Source organism: Camelus ferus, chromosome 16 (genome assembly GCF_009834535.1).
Source record: "Camelus ferus isolate YT-003-E chromosome 16, BCGSAC_Cfer_1.0, whole genome shotgun sequence".
Classification (NCBI taxonomy): Eukaryota; Metazoa; Chordata; class Mammalia; order Artiodactyla; family Camelidae; genus Camelus; species Camelus ferus.
In genome coordinates, this window is record NC_045711.1 from 32,451,314 (window position 1) to 32,472,883 (window position 21,570).

Genomic DNA, 21,570 nt, shown 5'->3' on the forward strand with positions numbered 1-21,570 from the left:
GATTAAATACCTCGCCTCAGCAAGGCTTCAAATTCCAGACTTGGTCTTTAAAACAGGTGGCTTTGTTCCCCCATTCCCCTATCCCCATGACACCTCAGATCCTAGCATAATCTTCTGTGGATATTTAGGCTGGGATTTATCTAGGTTATCAAAACAGAGCTGTAAACTTCACTGCTGTCTCCCTTACAGTGTTTTATAAGGAAAGGAAGTGGAGAAGCAGCTGTAGCAGCCCATGGGGTGAGCAACGGACCCTTCCAAGATATTTCTCCTGTGACTTAAGTGTTCATGAAGTCTTCTGTTTTTCAGCCCAGGAATTGGGAGTAAAGATGGAGAGCACATCAAACTCAACCTTTGAGACCACTCACTTCTCCAAAGATGATGCTGGCCTGGCAAGAACGTGGAGAACCATTGAGACCAGAAGGACAGTTTTTTTTTAATTAAGGTAAAACCAACATACCACATTGTATCAGTCTTAGGTGTACCACATAATGACTGGGTATTTGTATATACTGTAAAATGATCAGCCCAGTTAGTCTAGTTAACATCCATCACCATACACAATTAAAAAATTTTTCCTTGTGGCTTTTAAGATCCCTTTTAGCAACTTTCAAATATGCAATACATTATTAACTATTTTATAACTAAACCTTTGTACCTTTTGGCCCCCCTTCACCCATTTTGCCCACTCTCCACCTCTTGCAAAACCACCAGTCTGTTCTCTGTATCTACGAGCTCAGTATTGTGGGGGTTTTTTCTTTACATTGTACATATATGAGACCATATGGTATTTATCTTTCTCTGACACATTTTGTTTAGCATAATGCCCTCAAGTTCCATCATGTATGTTGTTGCAAATGACAAGATTTCCCTTTTTTTTTTTTAAATAGCTGAATAATATTCCTTTGTGTATATATACATCACATTTTCTTCCATCCATCCATCCATGGACACAGGTTGTTTTTGTATCTTGGCTGTTGTAAGTAATGCTTCAGTGAACATAGGGTGCAGGTGCCTTTTCCAGTTAGTGTTTTCATTTTCTTCAGATAAACACCAAGAAGTGAAACTGCTGAGTCATATGGTAGTTCTATTTTTAAATTTTTGAGGAGCCTCCATAGTGGCTGTACCAATTTATATTCCCATCAACAGTGCACAGAGTTCCCTTTTCTCCGCATATTCGTCAATGCTCATTTCTTGTCTCTTTGGTAACAGCCAGTCAAACAGTTACGAGATGGTATCTCTTGGTTCTGATTTGCATTTCCCTGATTACTGATGTTGAGCACCTTTTCACGTACCTGTTGACATTTCGTGTATCTGGGAAAAAAGTCTCTTCAGTTCCTCTGCCCATTTTATAATTGGATTGTTTGCTATTGAGTTGTAGGAGTGCTTTATGTATTTTGGATATTAACCTCTTATCAACTGTTTCATAAATATTTTCTCCCATTGAGTGGCTGCCTTTTCATTTTGTTGATGTTTCCTTTGCTGTACATAAACCTTTTGGTTTGATGTAGTACTACTTACAGATTTTTGCTTTGATATCAGATCCCCCCAGAAAAATCATCACCAAGACTGATGTCACTGAGCTTAACTACTTTTGTTTTTCTTCTAGTTTTATGGTTCCAGGTCTTCAAGTCTTAAATCCATTCTGAGTTATTTGTGTACGGTGTAAGACAGTGGTCCAGCATCATTCTTCTACCTGTGACTGTTCAATTTTCCCAAAATTACTTATTGAAGAGACTGTCCTTTCCCTATTGTATATTCTTGGCTCACTTGTAAGTTAATTGATCACACATCATGGGTTTATTTTGGGCTCTCTGTTCTGTTCCATTGATCTGTGCGTCTGTATGCCAAGACCATACTACAGAGCTTTGTAATATAGTTTGAAACCAAGGAGCCTCATGCCTCCAGCTTTGTTCTTCAGGGGCAAAGTTTTAAAGGCAGTTCAAGTTTAATGGTTTTTAAGACAAGAAGAAACTGGTCACATCTATCAAATTCTCTGGGTAATGGTTCAAATAACTTGAAATGCCAGATAAAACATGTTTTCAGCATGTCTAGATTTGGGATCTAACAGATCCCTCTATAAGCTGCAGCTTAAGCCCCAATTTTGGATTCCTTCTTTTGTTTATACCATTTCTCTTAATGATACCATCTCTGCCCTGCCTTCTCTTTCTCCTCTGCCCTTAGCTATTTTTCAATGCGATACCTCTTTCCATTGCAAATAAATTTCCCCTACATCCTTTGTTCCTTCACTGAAGGCTCTATTTTCCTGCATTACCTCAACCCTGGTTCTTCCTTTTCCTTCCTGTGTGTTGCAGAAGCAGCAGCTAATTCTCCAGTGCTCCATGTAATGCATACATTAATATAGGTAATATATACATATACAGTATATGTTACAGTAATGCATATACACAGCTAAACATAATAGTTAAAAAAAAATCACTTAGAGGCTTTAAAAAACCCCAAACTTTAGTATCTTAAAAGTTCTCATTACAAGGAAAAAAATCTGACTGTAAGGTAATGGATGTTAACTAAACTTATGGTAATCATTTTGCAATATATGCATTTATCAAGTCACTGATATATAAAATTGTGTAAGTTTAAGGTGCATGTCATTGGTTATATCTCATTAAAACTGGGGGGGGGGGTTGGCTGTTCATAACCTTTTTCTCATCCCTAGGTCTTGCTTTCCAGAGGCCACTACTCCCAAATCTTCCGTCAGCGCTTCTAATATTTATTCCCACATTTCTAAATTATATAGTGACAGCGCTCTACAGGAATTCTGGACATAGCCCCCCAACCTCCCCAGAAAAGACTATTTAAAAATTGAGCTCACACCAACCACCTTATTCTGTCACCCTTCCACCCCAGCCCCCGATACAGTTATAGTTCTGAACTTTTCAAATGTGTGATTATGATGAGTTTTTCCTGTGTTCTTCTGGGCAGACTGGCTTCACATATGATTCCCTCTCTACAGGCAGTTGTCACAACATCCCCCATTTGCTGAGTTACCACTTCATTTGCTTTCTATTTTCTGAAAATATGCTGCATCTTTTATTTTTGTCTCCTCTCCTATTCTTTGATCTCTGCTTAGCAATCCCATCCCTTTCCTAGTAAATTCCTTCACCCATTCTTTTTGGTTATTCCTAGTTACTTAGTTTGGTAAAGAGCTGGCAGAATTAGCAACTTCAGAGTCCTTTTAAAACATTTTTAAGAAATTAAATAAGCATAATGATGCCTTTATAACAAATTCAAATAGTGGAGTATATTAAGCAGAGTGAATGTTTATGTAATTTACCACTCAGAGTCACACCTGCTATTAATTGGGGGACTTTTTCAAGACCTTTTCTATATTGTATTGATTATGTTGCATTATATATGATACCCAGTCATACCACAGCTTTTAAAATAAAATAGCATCACACTGTATAGATAAGACTTGCTAGTTTAACTCAAGGATATATTGTGTGTATCTTTCTATATAGATGTTATCATTTTTGTAACATTTTAGAACTTATGTTCTAGCTCATGCATATCTAGCCTCATCTTGTGCATTTTTCCTGTCCTTTCCATTGAGTTGTACACACACACACACACACTCACTCTCTCTGCATATGTATGTATTGCAGCTGTCCGTGTGTCTCTCCTCATGATTCTCTGAATTTCACTGATCCACCAAGTCTTTAACCCAGGGAAGCCCCTGTGTGCCCAGAGGCCCTACACTGTCACCTGCCATTCCAAGAGGGCAGCAGTTGGGACCACAGCACTGGACCACTCAGTTGCCTGCTCTTTTCTCCAGGATAATCAGATCCCACCCCATCATGCCTCCTGACCTCTGTCATTGTTCATACATGCCGCTCTGTACATGCCCTAGTGTAGAGCACTACACTTCCAAACCTTTCCTGGTGCCTTCTGCCGTTCTCTGGCTTTGATCAGTAAAGTTCCTGTATCCTCAACTGCTCTGACGCCCTCCTCTAGCTCCTGGCCTTCACCGAAGCCCTCCACTCCAGAAATGCCACCACCCCTGAGTGGGTCTTTTCCTTCATCTGCCCCAACACCAGAAAGAGGGTTGGTGTACTCTCGCCTACTTCAAGTCCACTGTGCGTCCTCCCACCTGAAATCACTAATACTCTTTTGCATACACACACTGCCTGGCCTTAAACCTGCTGCCTCTCCCAACTGACAGAAGCCATAATGCACAAATTCTCATCTTCCAGCTTCCATGTGAGAGAGCCACACAGGTTTACCGCCGTACCTTTAACTCTAATTCCAACCCTAATGACAAGCCCACACGTTTGCCCTTTTCTGAATTAGAGATTTCTTCTTTCTTTTTTTTCTTTTCTTGGTCCTCAACTGCTGTGTTTTACTGTCTTCTGTTCACCTAGAGCAAAAGGCTTCAGGAGCTGGTTGCTCAATCAGAGCTTGTTAATTGCACTTTTAGTCAACTCCTTTTAAACTTTTAGGTCATAAATTCAAAAGCAGTATACTTTTAGAAAAAACCCAATTTTTATTTAAAAAGTTATTTCATAAAAAGTATTGGAATGAATATATAGGTAAGTCATTTAGAAATGATTCTTCTGGTTTAGATTGTTTACTGGCTCGATTCTAGCTCTGCCCTGGTGAAGCCCTCACTTTCGAAGTCTGGCCTCACAGGAAGGGATTTATACTGTACTGAAAGGAAGCCAGATGAAGCCGAGATTTAAAGCGTTCGGCTTCCAGTTCCCGGAAGAAAGCATCGTCGTCACTCTGCGTGATCATGTACTGCAGTTGCTGAATCTCCTTCTCCATCTTAGATCTCAGCTCCCTCTTCACCTTATGTAACATCTAAAAGAGAATTCATGTCATCCTGCTATTCACAACACTGATCCCTCATCATCTATTTTTATTCCCTCTCCACTTTCCTGCTCATCAAGCTTCTGCAATAATTTTAATAATTTAGCAGCAGCTCTTCCAGAGACCCGAACAGGTAAAGTAAAAATCACAGAACAAATGTTCTGAATTGTAAGTGGATCTAATCAGTCTCCTCTCCATTCCCCTTGCAAAGTGTAATTCAGTTGTTTTCTATTTCTTCAAAATGTAAATAAATGATTTCTAGCCTGTTAATTATTACCTGGGCCTGGGATTTCTCTCTGGCTTTGAGTTCTTGACGTTCCTGTGATATGGCTTCTGCCAGCAATGAAAACTGTTACAGGGAAGGAAAAAAACCAAATCTTACATTTGTCTATAGTCCAAATATAACAATTCTTAGACCTAATTAGTTCACAGGCTTAAAAATCTTTATTTCAAAGGAAACAGGGCAATATAGATTCTCTACTATGGTCAAGCACTAGCCTATTTTATCTTAAATTTCAGTCTTGAAAATGGGGCCAGTCTAATCTGTATAGCGACAAGTTCTGAGTTAATATGTGGAGGTTTATTGTTCAACAGACTAAGCTGACGTTTGACACAGGGAGGTCAGGACTAAGCACATTAGAATGTGAACTAGCAGCAGTGAGCCCACCTGGTCTTTATAGTAGTTCTCCATTGAGTCCAGTTCGTTCTGGTGCTGCCTCTTTTGTTCATCTCGCTTTTCTCTGGCATAGTTTCTTAGGTCTCGTAATCTTTGCTTTTGAATCTGTAAACCTTCTTCAAACAGTTTCTTAAATATCTGTCAGTTATTTAGTCAGAAAAATAAAGTTACGCTGAACTTCCATGGAGGAATATAATTTTGCTCAGGTGGAGGTATATATACTGATTGATTGTTATTTCAGAGAGATTTTTTAAAGTAACAGCTTTATTGAGATATAATCCACATACCATAAAATTCACCCTTTTAAGATGTATAAATTAGTAGATTTTAGTATATGCAGAGTTGTGCAACAACCACCACTAATTCTGGAACATTTTCTTCATTCCAAAAAGAAACCCCATAACCATTAGCGAATACTCCCCACTACCCCCGCCGGCAACCACTCACCTACCGTCTGTGCCCACGGAGTCGCCTGTTCTGGACATTTCATGTAAATCGTTATCACATAGTATGTGGCCTTTTGTATCTGGCTTCTTTCACTTGGCATAACGTTCTCAAAGTTCATCTATATGGTAGCCTGAATCAATACTAAAGTACTTTCTATTGCCAAATAATACTCTATTATATGGATGTATCACATTTTGTTTATCCATTCATCAACTGGTGGACATTTTATAAATATGGCTATTATGAATACGCTGCTCTGAACATGTGAGTGATACTGCTGAGTCACATCTTTAACCTTGAGGAACTTCCAGCTTGTGTTCCAAAGTGGCTGCACCATTTTACAACCCTACCAGCCCTGCATGAGGGTTCCAGCTTCTCCATATCCCCACCGACACTTGTCTTTATTTTAGCCACCCTATTGGGTGAGAATTTCATTGTGGTTCTGATTTGTATTTCGCTACTGACTAATGATGTTCAGCATCTTTTCCTCTATCCCAAAGATTCTTTACTGCTTTTAGAAAAGAATTCTCAAGCACCCACATATTCAGGACAAGAACCCCAAAGTAGAAACAAATGCTGCACCTACACGTGTACATGACTGAGGGCGATGAGGTAACTAGGCCACAGGAAAACAAATTATTCAAAGGATTTGGATATGCTCACTTGTCCTGCATTGACTAGTGAGGCTTCTTGATCAAAGTACAGCTATGCATTTATCAGCCAGCCAGCTGTGTTACCTTAGTGTCAGGTTACTTAACCTCTCAAAGCCTTGGCAGTATCCTCCAGAAACGAGGATAACAGTACGACCCACCTCAGAGTATTTAGTCCAGTTGTAAGTATAATCACCTCAATGTTTTACTCAAGATGAAATTTATTGCCAGTCTGGAATCCCAAAGGATTAAGTATTTGAGCTTGATCAGGATGAGACAGCAAATACCTTGTGGAAAGATCTCACAGTACATCTGTCCTACATTATTTTCCTGATTTTATGTGGAATCCTAGGTCATCTAATCACATTTTAAATTCCTGTCTCTTATAACATGCTCCCAAACCCCTAAAGCAGTTGTCCTGGAAAAATACCTACATTCAGGAAGTCAGAGGGAATTAAGATCTCACATTAAGACAAGAGCAGCAGAGATGGAGAACAGAATAGCATGTACTATGGGGCTAGTAAAATGAGGTGTGGACAAGTCAGAATTCAGCCAGCATTTAGGACTTGCATTTGGATTTTGGATTCAAACTGGGACAAGAGTCACAACAAAGAAGGTGGTCCTAAAAGGTAACAGATAAATTTTACCTTCTTAACAGGGCTGGAAAGAAAAGCCATAGTTACCATTTCTTCTCGGGTCCTCATTCGCATCATTTTTGAACGCAGCTGAACTCTATAATCATCATAGTATTTTCGGGCACGAACAATCTGCTGCCGATTTTCTTTTATCTTTGACTGGGTCAACTTCTGTCTATGAATGCGATCCTTGAAGTCTTGCTAAGAAAGGGGAAAAGAGGTAAGGACAAGAAGAAGACAGACTCTAGTAGCTGTCCCCACTCCCCCCATGATGTCTTCAGGCAGTAAGCTAGGCACAGAGTGTGTAAAAAGGACTGTCAGCCCCCAGAAGCCAGTGTTTGGTAGATTCGTTACCTCAGTCACAAGAGCTGCCCCAATGAACCCCCACTGCTGCAGAGAGCAGCAATGATCCTTGTGGAACTGAGAATCTCATCTCCCAGTTACACCAGGGGTTGCCTAAGCCATGCCCAGGTGCTAGCTTAAAAGGAGTAGCAAACTGGCACTCTACAAGACTTTCAAGCAAAGCTTGGGTTAACAAGGGCATTTATGTCAAAACTAAGGAAATGAAACACTATCTTAAGGTAGTGAGGATGAAATGAAGTCCTGTACATGAAGCCTTCAACTAGGTGTTTTCCTTTCCCCAACACCAAAGTCCCACATGCAGTTCCTCAGATGGCTTCCCCTTCTTTCTCTGGAACTGTTGAGGGTTACAGTTTTCTTTGCTTATCTCTATACTCAATCTTTTCCTCAGGCTCATTGTCTTTGACCTCTGTCCTCTCCATGATTCTCAGAGGATAACATACTATGTAGGATTCTCAATCCAAATTTACTGGAGCCATAAACCACCTCAGCTCTCTATTTGGGATCTAAGAAAGATGGGAGAGAACAAAAAACCACTAAGTTATAACCACCTGGTACCTCAAAGAGGCCATAGAGATAGACCTAAATTAAAATCTCAACCTTGCCTTTGCTGATTACAGTGGGACCCAGGGCAAATTAACATCTCAAGACCTCAGGTTTTCATTTCATAGAAAATCTCTGTTACTATAAAGACCAAATGAAACTGTGGATACAAAACACCAGGCACCCTCCCCCTTCATCAGTATTGGTTAAAGACAAATGCTTCCACAGATCAGTGTTAGAGGTAAGAGTCGGTAGGATTATTGCCCAGCTGGTACAAATAAAAGTTAACGATATTACTTACAAATTCAAAATTACAATACCCAACTTGCTCTTGACCTACCAGTCTCCTGTTATGTTCATATTCTTTCTTGACAAGTGCAGTGAGGAGGTCATGCCTCCTCAAGGCTTCTTCTATCTGTAGGTGGGACAGAAGAGAAGATTAATAATGCTATTCACTAGATTCTCAAGGATAAGCTCTGCCCCTTCCTGGTTTATATTCCTAGGCTTAATTGACAGTTAACTTACTTCATCCTGGAGTTTCTTCTTTGATTGATTTTCTCTATGTGCATCTTTTTTGAGCTGTTCAATCTGTGCAATTTGCTGTTTCCACATTTTGCTTAGTGTTTGGCCAGAAACAGAGAGAAATGGAAACTGCTCCAACATCAGGGGCAGGAGACTGTGTTCATTCACTTTCACTGCAAGGTAAAAAAAAAAAAAAAAAAAAAAAGATGCTCTTAATCCAAGAAACTTGCTGACAGTTTTTAAGAAGAAATACCATCTCACCTTCCTGGTAGATCAAAACTTATCTAACTGATGTGGCTCTGAGCCTGAAAAGAACAATTCTAGAAGTATGTTACTACTTTTGCATTCCTTCTTTGATTGGAATAAGCCAACTCCTAGTAAGAATGAAAATAAGCTCCACAGTTCTGACTGATGACATGCTGGCCTTGTGAAGTCCGTCCTGACTGCTCAGCTGACTCAGTGCCTGGGGTAGATGCTGTGTGTGTGGTCAGACTTCTCAGCCCTCCTGGGAGGTAAAGTCTCTGTCTGATGAGATGTAGTTAGAAGGCCAGGAGTCTTTTAAACTGCACCCTGGTGCCAACTGTCAATATACCAAGAGCTGGACAGGCCTTCTGCTTCCTTTGGAGCATCCCTTTGGTTCTACCAATTTCCCAGAAACAAAGAAAAGGCAACCAGCATGAGTGAGCAGAGAGAAGCTAAAGCTGGAGCAGCAGGTCACAGCCCCTAGCATTCCTTTGATGCCAATATATTGGTGCATATTTAAGAGTTTTAAATAAATGCCTTATTTAAGAGTTTTATCTCTCTTTACAGAAATCTAGCATATGGCAGTGATAAAAGCAAGAACTTTCTCCAGCTAACTGGTGGATGTTAGTTTTCAGTGCTGTGTCCTTGGAATGCAGCACACACTTTCAAAGGATGCCAGTTTTCCATAAAGTACAATTTTGTGGTTCTTACTTGGAGCTGCTTTATTTGGCTTTGGCAAGCCACCTCTTGGACTTGGAGTTGTGGTTTTTTTAGAGTAAATCTTCCAGGGCTGACTACGTTTTGGAGTTCCTTTATGAAAAGTTTCTCTGTATATTTTTTCCTTAGAAGCAGATATAAAACAGAATAGAAATGAGAGAAGTCTAATAACTCTTCCATGCATCATCTTAAACATTACATATTGACAAAAATAGCTAACATAATCCCCAGCCAAACCACTGCACTTCGAACTTCTAAAATCTGGTTAGTATTTACCTACTCTAAGTTAAATGCATCTTTTGGTTTCTGGCATCCCTTGGAATTTGAAAAAGCACTGAATCTTTTTCCTGTTTCATAGTTAGCATAGTCCCACACCCTAAATACAACTTCTAATAATGTTTTGATGTACTTGCTTCTTTGACAACTTTCTTCATGTAGATTTTAAAAGTTCTTAAACAATGTTTAGTAATACCCATACTGTATTTTATATCCTGTTTTGCTTATGAACATTTTAGCATAAGCATTTTCCCCATACTTTCATTTAGTTTCTGTAAGTATTCTTTAAAAGGTAATGAAAACTTATGCTTTGGGTTTCTTCCAACCAGGCACAGAACTGGGATTTCCTGTCTTCTTACTTCTCCCCTTTAACTTTTGAGCCTAGACTATCTTTTAAAGCCTTGGTGAAATGTGAAGCAATAGAACCTCTTAAAAACAGATGGAAGTTTTCGGCAGGAACAAAAAATGCTAGTATTCCTTGGTACCATGTCTTGCCACATTTTAGCAACTTGGCTACCCTATGAATAAAAGAAAATCCCACATCGTGAAATGAAATTCTGCCTTTTTCTAAGGGGCTAATGATTATTAAGGCCCTGTTGTTTTTTCCTTTTAAAAAGATTATTTCTATACTTTCCAGTGATCTGATCAAATGGCATTTATTACAGTAGAGACTTTTACCCACTGTTTCCTCCTCCTCATTTATTCTTTGAGGTCCAATATTCTCTTGAACTCTATTTCTTCTTAGTTCCTTTTCAAATGCTTCAGTTATGGCCTAGAGGAGAAAAGGCCATGTGATATTATAGTTATTAAAAACATACAAATGAAAATGAAGGAAAAAAAATTCACCCAAGATTATGCTATTCTACTTTTTTTTTAAGTTCTTTTCAGGCTATATATCATAAATATACATTACTTAGCAGATATGTAATTGGGACATAAAACTATTTAATTTTTTTTTTAATGGGGGGAAGTAATTTAGGTTTGTTTATTTAGACAGAGGTCCTGGAAATTGAACCCAGGACCTTGTGCACGCTAGGCATGCACTCTACTGCTAAGCTATATACCCTTCTCCCCTCATAATGTATTTTTCTGTTCTCACAGTTTTTGAAATGTTTTGCTATCCCCCTGAGTGGAAGGTGCAAGCTAAGTTACATACTGAGTATGAAACATGTTAGTATAAGATACCTGAATTGGTTTCAGTTTTTTACCAATTTCACCAATGTTATAAAACATACTATAGCAAACAATTTAGGTATTCTAAATTCATGCTGCATTTTAGGATCCCTATTTTCAAGCAGAAAGTCTTCCTCAGTAATCATAAATCTCCTTGAATCCCAACTCCCTCTCATTTTTGTCTTGGGCACTTTGATCCTATCTGGATCTCAGCTGGTGAGTCACATGTAATTCACCTCAAATTCTCCTCATTTCTAAAGTTCTCTCTGAAAATACCAGCCTACGTTGATCTACTTCTTCTTAATCCACTGGAGTACTAGGCTATCTCTGACAAGGTTACTCTTCTTAGAGCTTCACGAGTGTAAGTTTTATGTTCCCTAATGGGGGACATAAAAGCTGTCACATAATTTTATCATCCACTCAGCTGAAGAATGTGAAATGCATTTTAAGCCTTTAATCAACATGCTACAGCATGTTCACTGTAGCATTTGGCTGAAGGTAAGTGGTAACGCCTGCTGCCCAATGGCAGTCATGAGATGGGACGTACCTTTGCTTGGAACCGGCGGATATCTGTTTCTTTTGGCTTTCGCTGCCTTTTCCTCTCCATTTGGAACTGTTTGTTTTTGTTAACTGGAGATGGAGAGAGTGAATGAGATCTGGAGGGTGGCTTTCTACGTATGGCAAGTCCTACAACACAAAAGAGACACGTACCATTAGGTCTAAGAGCCAGAAATGTTAAGTTGGCAACCAAATAGTTGGTTTTACCAAATCCTAAGAGACTGTGAATGTGCTAAATGTACTCTGTTCTGTAACTAATTTCTGTTTGTATGTTTAGTCATACTAAGCAAACAGACAAATGCACACAGTTATACTCAAAAATGTCTCAAAGAAGTACTATGGTTCTATATTAGACTTCGGGTTGAAAAACAGAGCAACATGTGGAATGCCTGCTGCACAGAAAGGCGTTTTTTATATATATATTATATATATAGTTTATGTGTGTATGTATATATATATATTATATATATATATACACACATACACACACACACACATACACTAAGTACCCCTGTTGGTGGAGGCAGAGACAAACGTTAACCCATCTGAGCTACGTCTGCTATTCCTTTACCTATCTAGGTCCCAAGGAGGGGATGTAAGCATGTAACATACCTTATTCTTACAGAGCAGCATGCTTATAAGCAAAAGTTAATGTAGTTCAGCATTTTTAGGCAGTTCTGTTCTTTCCTACTTAGTGATCTAGCTTATTTCACACTGCCTAAGATACCTGACAAATTACTTCTCTCCACAAACCTTTTTATGTTCCATTGTCTATAGATATGCTTGGGTATCTGCTAGTTGTGAAGAGGGGAACTCCATGCCTTTTTGAAAAAGTGAATAATTCAATATAAGTCAAGGAAGTTAACCTTTCTATATAAATTTTCCCAGGGAATTCAAATGTCTAATTTTAATCTTCCTTTTCACTCTTTTAACTCAAATCTTTCAAATTAATTTAGAATTCTAACATGTTAAAGAAAACTGAGTTGCACAATCTATTTTAAATGATATTTTTATAACATTTTACTATGTCCACAATGTACTCTTCTTCAGAAACTGAAGACCCAATTTAAATAACATTTTAACTTACAATGTGTTATCAAAATGTGGTACCACATACATGTGTATAGTAAGGGAAACATGTAGGTTACTGGCTGAGGGTTCCTAGAAATTACCTGAGTCAGATTTGAGGGACGAGAGGTGAAATTATCAAGAGAAGGAAAGAGTATTCTTGGAGTTAAAAAAATGAAGTTAAGGAAGTTTTGGATGAGAAATGAACTGTTGCATTTCCAGGGAAACAAGGGATGACCAAAGGAGATAAAACTGAATAGAAAACACTAAAATTTTAGTCAGTGGAAGACAGAATAATTATTTGAACAAAGAGCAAGAAGCATCTGCAAGGATGTAGCAAACCAGAAACTGTCATGCGTTGCTGATATGATTATAAACGCTTTGGACAAGAATTTGCAATGGTGAAAAAGTCTGAAAACTCTGACCCAGCAATTCTAGTAGATGTAGACCCTAGAGAAACTTTTGCACATGTTACAGGTTGTTCATTGCATTGCAGAGTTATTTGTAGCTATGAAAACTGGAAACAATCCTTATGGCCTGCAATAGGGGAAATATATGTATGTATATATAAACACACACTCATACAAATGGGTTACACTGTATGGACTTAGTTACACAGTAGTTAAAATGAATGAACTGGAAGAATCAACATAGATTTCTAAAATAACATTAACAGAAAAAAAGTTGCAGAACACTGTATACAGTATCTATGTAAATTAAAAAAAAAAAGCATAAAATGGCATATTTAGACAAGTAACACACAAGCTGGTAAAGCATAAAGAGGGATGAGAGGGCTCCAGGTCAAGATGGCACCACAGAGGCCCCGGACTCACCTCCCATGGACACTGATGTCTATACTACATACTGAACAATTCCCTCCAAGAGGAATCCAGACACTATCTGAGTGATTTACACACGTCAGGTAAATGAGAAAAAACACACATCAAGATGGAGTGTGGCACACCCTCATCTACTAGGAGCCATTAGGAATGAAGAAAGTGGCTTAGACAATCGAAGATTTGAGAGACAACCAAGAGTTAGGGATGGGCTGAATGCTAAGATTCATCTCCTGTGCAAGAATATGCCTTCAAGACTGAAAGAATGGCTTTTTACATAATGCTTTTTAATACACGGAATCAAGGAAAATGAAGAAACAGAAGAGTATGTTCCAAATAAAAGAACAAGATAAAACTAAAGAAACAGATCTTGATGAAATGGATGAAGGATTTACTTGATAAAGAGTTCAAACTGATGGTCATAAAAGTGCTGTGAGATCAGGAAAACAGTGCATGAACAAAGTTGAGAATTTTAATAAACAAAATATAAGAAAGTACCAAACAAAACAATTTTTAAATAAAAAATTTGGAAAACTTTTAAAAAACAAATCATAGAGCTCAAGAGTATAATAACTGAACTGAAAAATACAATAATGGGGTTCAACAACAGACTAGATGAAGCAAGAGAGAATCAGCCAACTTAGGGCAGTGGAATTCACCCAAACATAAGAGAAAAAAGAAAAAAAGAATCAGAAAGGTGAAGATGACTTACAAAACACCATCAAGTGGACCAGTATTCACTTTATAGGGGTCCCAGAAGAGGGGAGAGAGAAAAGCAAAGAAAGCTTATTCAAAGAAATAATGGCTGGAAACATCCCTAATCTAGGGAAAGAAACAAGACATCCAGATCCAGGAAGACCAGAAACTTTAAAATAAAATATATCTAAAGAGACCCTCACTCAGACACATTATAATTAAACTATCAAATTTGAGAGACTCTTGAAAGCAGTAAGAGAAAAGCAACTTGTTACATACAAGGGAGCCTCCATAAGACTATCAACAGATTTTTCAGCACAAACTTCGCAGGTCAGAAGGGAATGGCAGGATATGTTAAAATTGTTGGAATAAAAACTGCCAACCAAAAATACTCTACCCAGCAAAGCTGTCCTTCAGAATTAAAGGAGAGAGAAAGAGCTTTCCAGACAGCAAAAAGCTGAATGAAGGAGTTCATCGATATTAGAACAGCTTTACATCAAATATTAAAGGGACTTCTGCACACTGCACTGAAAAGGTGCTAATTAGTAACGGGAAAACATACGGAAGTATAAATCTCATTGGTAAAGATGAACAGTTGAATTCAGAATACTACTGTAATGATGGTGGGTATATAACATACGAAATCTAGTACGAAAGTTAAAAGTAGTCAAATTATAAGTACAATAATTTGTTAATGGATACACAAGGGAAAAATGTAAACTGTGACATCAAAAACATAAAATGTGATGGGAGAGTAAAAATGTAGAACATCAGTATGCATTAGAACTTAAGTTATTAGCTTAAAACAGACTGTTATAAATGTTTTATATAAGCCTTATGGGTAACCACTTAGCAAAAACCTGTAACAGATACACAAAACATAGAGAGAAAGGAATCCAAGCGTACCTTAAGAGAAAATCATCAAATCACAAAGGAAAAGAGCAAGAGAAGAAGAAAGGAACAAAGGAATTATAAAACAGCCAGAAAACAACAAAATGGCAACACTAAGTCCATACCTATCAGTAAATAATTAAATGGGCCAAAGGCACAGTAGCCGACTGGATTAAAAAAAAAAAAAAGACCCAATTATATGCTGCCTGTAAGAGACTCACTTTACCTTTAAAGACACAAACTGAAAGTGAAGGGGTGGAAAAAGATATTCTATGCAAATGGAAACCAAAAGAAAGTTGGGTAGCTATACTTCTGTCAGACAAAGCAGATTTTAAGACCAGGACCGTAACAAGAGACAAAGGTCATTACACAATGATAAAAGGGTCAATTCATAAATAGAATATAATGTTTGTAAGTTTTTTGTACCCAACATAAGAACACCTAAATATATAAAGCAAATATTAACAGACCTAAAGGGAGAAATAACAGTACAATAAAGGTAGGGGACTTCAGTACCTCACTTTCAACAGTGGACAGATCATCCTGACAAGAGATCAATAAGGAAATACTGGACTTAAATTACATGTCAGTCCAGATAACAGACATTTAAAGAACACTGTATCCCAAAGCAGCAGAATATACATCCTTCTCAAACACACACAAAATATTCTCTGGGACAGATCATATGTTAGGCCACAAAACAAGTCGGCCACAAAACAAGTCTCTGAAAATTTAAAATGACTAAAATCCTATCAAGCATCTTTTCTGTCCACGATGGTAAGAAACTAGGAATCAATCACAAGAAGAAACTGGGAAATTCACAACTATATAGAGATTAAGCAGTATCCTACTGACCAACCAGTGGGTCAAAGAAGAAATTTTTTAAATCTTGAGAAAAATGAAAATGGAAATACAATACCAAAACTTATGGGATGCAGCAAAAACAGTTCTAAGAGGGACGTTCATAGCAATAAATGCCTGTATTAAAAAATAAGGATATGAGGGGGAAGGGTACAGCTCAGTGGTAGAGCATGTGCTTAGCATGCTCTGGATTCAATCCCCAGTACCTCTATTTAAATAAACAAACAAACAAACAAACAAACCTAATTATCCCCCCAAACCAAAACAAACAAAAAATAAGGAAATGATACCCAAAGTCAAGCAACAAAATAAGCATATGAACTATATCAAACAAAAGGTATAAAGCAAACATAACATCTGCTACTTCTAGATGGTAACAGTACCAGTATTTGATATTATTTCTGATGCTTTCTTGTATTTCTGAAATACTTAAAATGGGAAAGCCAGTCATTAGATCAAAGTGGCTAAGTAAGTGGTTCCCAGGGACGTCCTCATCGTGGCCTGAGGCAGGTACCTGGCCTCCGCTTCTTCGGCCCACACTCCATGATGCTGTCACTATGCTGAGAAAGCGTCTCATCGTCTCCACTCTCCACCTCTTCATTTACAGTATTCTCCTCTTCATAGCCAGCCTTTTCTTTAATTTGATCACCCAGGGCACTTTTTAACATCTATTGAGAAAATTATTTTTATCAACTTTCATTGATTTCAGCAGAATGCATATTGGAAGTAGACTGATAAAACCTTTTAAAAGCTTTCCCTGATAATTAGGCATAAGTTTAGGTACAAGTTTTTAGATGCTTATGCATAGTTTTAAGAAGATGATATATATCAGTGCCACGAACTATTCAGAGTAATAAACTTAAGAGTAAGTCACATAGGGATTTAATACATTTTTTCAATGATATCCCCCAAACTATGGTATTGTACTTTGTGAAAGTCAGCCAGCCATCTAATTTTATACCAAATCTGTCTTTAGTGACAAAGGGAAACTATACAGATATTATCTAAATAGAAATGATTTGATGTGATCATTTATGTTAAATGATTCAGTTTTCATCAGAATTCTATAAAAACTTGGATAAATCTGTACCAAATTTGGTCATATCATAAAAGGCTAGGGAGATCATTTCTCATCCTATGTTCTACCTGCTTGACTTACAGAAGACTTTCACAGTAACTAAGACACAACTAACTTTCTAGTACCTTAGCTTAGCTTTCACCTTCAAATGAAAATCACTTAAATGCTCACCAACTACGGCAATCTCAGTACAGATTTAAAAAAACAAGACTTGCCCAATCTAGTTCAGAGAGGCGCTGAGATAGTTTCTCTGATACAGCATGTAATTCTTGTTCTGTTAACCTTTCTCCTGCCCTCTGGGAGAAAGGCAAATCCCAGGATGAGACTGCAGCTCTGTTTTCATATCTGTAATAAAAGTGACCATGTGACATTTAAGTAGACAAGAGTACATTACTAAGTTCAAAACAACTATAATACGTGCTTTACCAAATATTTCATACTATTCTCATAGCTAAATTTGGAGAGTATATCCTTAACTCTTCAAATCTCTTTGCAAACAGATTATAAACATTGAAGCCTACAGTAATGTTACCTTTTTCCTTTGGGAAGCTTCCTTGTCCTAGGGCCTTGGACCTGGGCTGGACATATTTCCTGCTTGCTATCTTTAGGCAACTTGGAAGTTAAGCAAGCTCTATTATCTGGTTCCTGTTAAAAAGAGAAGAGAGTTGATTTGAAAAAGATACAAAAATGACACAAAAATAGTAAGATTTGGGGTGCGAGGGGAAGGGAGGACCTATAGCACAGAGCAAAGTCCCTTTGTTCTCCATGGTTTTTTTTTGGAGGGAGTAGGTAATTAGGTTTACTATTATTTTTTTTTAATGGAGGTACTGGGGATTGAACCCAGGACATCCTGCATGCTAGTCATGCACTCTGCCACTGAGCTATACCCTCCCCCTATTCTCCGTGTTTTGCTTTTTTAAAAAAAATTTGTCAAAGCACTCTATTGATCCCCAATGCAAAAGGAATGGAATAATGTCTACAAACTTGCACTCAGAAAAAAAGTGTGGCTCGGGATACCATTCAAATATAAAGGCAGGTAAAGTACTTGTTCTCAAATATGAAAATTTACACATTACAGCTATACCTGGACAATGAAAAAAATGATCAAATGACAAGTAGAGAGCATTAAAATCATTATCTTTCATATCAAAAAGTCAATAGAAACTGTCTAAAACTGAAACAGTTAAAGACAAAACTTCCAAAATATGAAAATAAATTCAACATTTTAACAGTTTATTTCTCAACCTTAGAAGGAATCTTATAAAAAATATTTCTTACGGTAAAGAAACACCTGATGTTTAACCTCTTCAGTTTCACTTCAGTAATTTTTTCTTTTATTTAAATTTAATAGTTGTTAGTAAATAAGAAGTATAATCACATTAAAATTTTTTTTTAATTGAAGTTAGTGTCCTGCTTGAGAATTATTTCAAAGCGAGTATTCCCACTTAACTGCTACTCAGGTCACGAAACAGAATATTACCAGCAGCTCAGAAGCCCCTCACCACCCCCTAAGCCTCCTCCAAATGTAACCATTACTCTATAATCCCTTCTTTGTCTTTATCCATCTACCCTCCTGGCACAAAAATGTTTAGAATGATGGTCATCTAATGCTACCTGAACTTTTCCTGAATTGTCTGAATTTTTAATAATGAGAATGTTTCATTGTTTATAAACTTACCCTTGGTATATACCTGAGTGTTTTTGTTTCTAGGAAGATAGGGACAGGATGACATATAAGAAAGGATTCTATTTTCAAAGAATAGACGAGTGGAATCAAATAGGCCAAAATATTAACAGTAGTTCATGCTAGATAATAGGAATATGTATGAAAAATTATTTTTCACACTTTCTTATAACTTTGAAAATTGTTAATTATTTAATTAGACCTACAATATGGTTCTGAAGCTAGAATGCCTGAGTTCACATCCTGACTCTACAATTGCTGTGTGACCTCAGAAAAGATACTTAACCTCTCTAGTTCAGCTTCCCCATGTGAAATTAAAAATAGTACCTACTCCAGAGCTGCGCTGCAAAAAGTAACTTATTCAATACCTGTAAAGTACTTAGAACTGTGCCTGGCACAAAACACTCAGTATGTGTTGACTCTTACTGTTTCCCCTTTTATACATCCATCCCGTCCCTGTCTTCCTAGGTTAAGAACATCACGTGTCCACAGAGGTAAGTTTTAAGTACAGTGCTCTGATTAGTGTAGTACCCTTACTACCGTTCTAGCAAAGAAATTTTATTTATTTATTTTATTTTATTTTTATTTTTTTAGCAGAGACATTTTAATCTATAGTCTCTGTCCAACTGAAAGCAAGCTTTTCCACTTACCAGAGAAAATGCTGTGCCCTGTCCAGTAGAATTCATGGTAGGGGAACAATGACTTGAACGCAAGTATTCTTTTCCTATGGGGCAGGGAGCCCGAGGCTCTGAAGGGTGGTAAGGTGGATGTAAAGGAATAGCTGATCGGATAGGCTCCCCTAACTTCCTAGCACTTGGAATCATATCCACAGAAGGAACTTCCGCTAGACAAATTAAAATGGACATTAAGATGAAACTAAGAAATAAATCACGTCATGTATACACATACCTATAGAAACATGTTCACACACACTACTTAGAAATGTATTTTCAACTTGATTTTTAAAAAAGCACACAAAAAACAAACAAAAAAAGCATACCAAAAAACCAATTAAATTAGGGACGCATCCTCAGTAAACAAGTAGGAATCTAATTAAATCAGGAAGAATGTAATTTTAATGTTATTGTTATAAAAATGTTCCCTAAAAAGTTATTTTAAAATATGAAAAGTTACTAAGAACCTAAATGGCTTGAAGAATAGCTATATAAATTATGGTTCATCCACATATGATAAAAACAGTTAGCCAATAACAATAATTTTGTTTAATACTAACCATATGAAAATCCCAGAGATAGTAAGAAATGAGAATATTTTTCAAGGTATTATAATACGAAGACCACCAACTGATATATTAATTTTTCAGAGACTCTTACTGTCCTAAAGTCTTTCTTTGAAAGGATTTATATAGTAAAACAGTGGATGCAAAACATGTGACCAAAGACCATCTTAAGAAGAAACCCAAGCTCATAATTAATAGTGAACATTTATAAATGAGGTCATGTAAAACCAAAGAATCACATTAAGCGTAGAGCAACGGAAGTAAAAACCCTAATAGCAACAGAACTGTCTCAGGAACTCTGTCTCCAACTCACAGCAACAATCTCAAGAATTCATACTGCATTACTACTTACTGTCTTCAACAAAGGATGTCCTACTCTTGGACAAAAAACTAGAGGAGGGAGGGTTCAACATTTCTTTATGTGAGTTAGAACATGGTAGGGTTGAAGCTTTTTTAGAGTGCATTTCGTTAGGGCCCTGGGCTCCTGGAAAAGAAAATATTAAGGACAAAAATTTTTTACTACTGAATGTTATAGTAAAAGCCAAGAGTTTTGTAAAAGAGGATAAAAATCTCAACAACGACATAATCATAGAAATATGTTGGTCTGATTGCTTGAAATACCAATTACTTGTAGTAACTATCAGATAGCAAGGTGTAGTTCTGTAGCCCAGAATCATTCATACAGTTTAAAGGCAGTTTTACACAATGTTGCGTACCTTTGCTTTAAAAGTAGGTGCCAGAGTTGTAGAAATGCTGACTATTGCACAGATATATCTCTGAGCTAGAGGTCCTGGCTGGTACCATAGTCAAAAATTTATAGGTCAAACAAATTGTTTTGTCTAATTTTTGAAAGCTTAATATTTTGAATCAGCTTTATAATGTTATTAATATAGAGAGCTATATTAAAATAGCTCTGAAACTGAGGTTACTATCCACTTTGCTCCCTTGGAAATCTACAATACACAAACTCCTCATAAACAAAATGGATTCTTGACTTCCCCTCTCTAACCTTCTTCAATTTAATGAAAGACGTCTCCATAAACTAATTCCTCACTTTGAAGGTATGAGAATGTACCCTGAAAACTCACTGTTACAAATATGGTCAACTGATTAAATCACTAAATACAGAAAAATTTACCTTGTCCAGATCCCCAAATCCACACAATTTATTCCAAGACATTGTACTTTCAAATTTTTGACATTCATCTGATGTCTTTTAAAAATCAGCAGATATGTTTTTTGTGCTCCTTTACTACAACGCAGTGCAACATGACCATTTTTTCACATCAAAAAGTTTTAAATATGTGAATTTCTCTCCATAACACCATATTTTACAAGAATATCATCTAAGACATAATGTTCAAAATTCACAAGTTGGTCCACAGTTTCTCTACTACCTGACAATGAATTTGTCATCAGTTTGACCCCAGGCTAATTAATTTTTATCGGGTCCATTTTCCCTTCAGTTTCTTGAATGACCATTTCACATGCTCTTTCTTTTCGATGGAAATTGCTCCTAAAATCTCATGCTTAGTTATCATCTTGAACTTTTAATTTGTCATATTGAAAGTTACACACTCAAATATCTC

General features: G+C 37.1%; 1 protein-coding gene across 5 annotated transcripts in view; it reads right to left on the minus strand.

Moving 5' to 3' along the window:
• Window positions 1-4,478: 4,478 nt before the first annotated feature.
• Window positions 4,479-21,570, minus strand: part of CEP95 (centrosomal protein 95) — a 33,546-nt gene continuing 16,454 nt past the window's right edge. For 3 of the 5 annotated variants that reach the window (XM_006177412.3, XM_032457067.1, XM_032457068.1), the window contains exons 7-20: window positions 20,334-20,465; window positions 19,392-19,585; window positions 17,590-17,702; window positions 17,273-17,402; window positions 16,494-16,647; window positions 11,617-11,756; window positions 10,579-10,668; window positions 9,615-9,744; window positions 8,664-8,833; window positions 8,479-8,553; window positions 7,284-7,436; window positions 5,495-5,641; window positions 5,105-5,176; window positions 4,479-4,818 (exon numbers count right to left, since the gene is read on the minus strand). In XM_006177412.3, the coding sequence (XP_006177474.3) occupies window positions 4,642-4,818; window positions 5,105-5,176; window positions 5,495-5,641; window positions 7,284-7,436; window positions 8,479-8,553; window positions 8,664-8,833; window positions 9,615-9,744; window positions 10,579-10,668; window positions 11,617-11,756; window positions 16,494-16,647; window positions 17,273-17,402; window positions 17,590-17,702; window positions 19,392-19,585; window positions 20,334-20,465 (1,877 nt within the window). In that variant the 3' untranslated portion in view covers window positions 4,479-4,641. Of the gene's footprint in view, window positions 4,819-5,104; window positions 5,177-5,494; window positions 5,642-7,283; window positions 7,437-8,478; window positions 8,554-8,663; window positions 8,834-9,614; window positions 9,745-10,574; window positions 10,669-11,616; window positions 11,757-16,493; window positions 16,648-17,272; window positions 17,403-17,589; window positions 17,703-19,391; window positions 19,586-20,333; window positions 20,466-21,570 lie in introns of all 5 variants that reach the window. The other 2 variants (XM_014553014.2, XM_032457066.1) reach the window with 2 other exon arrangements.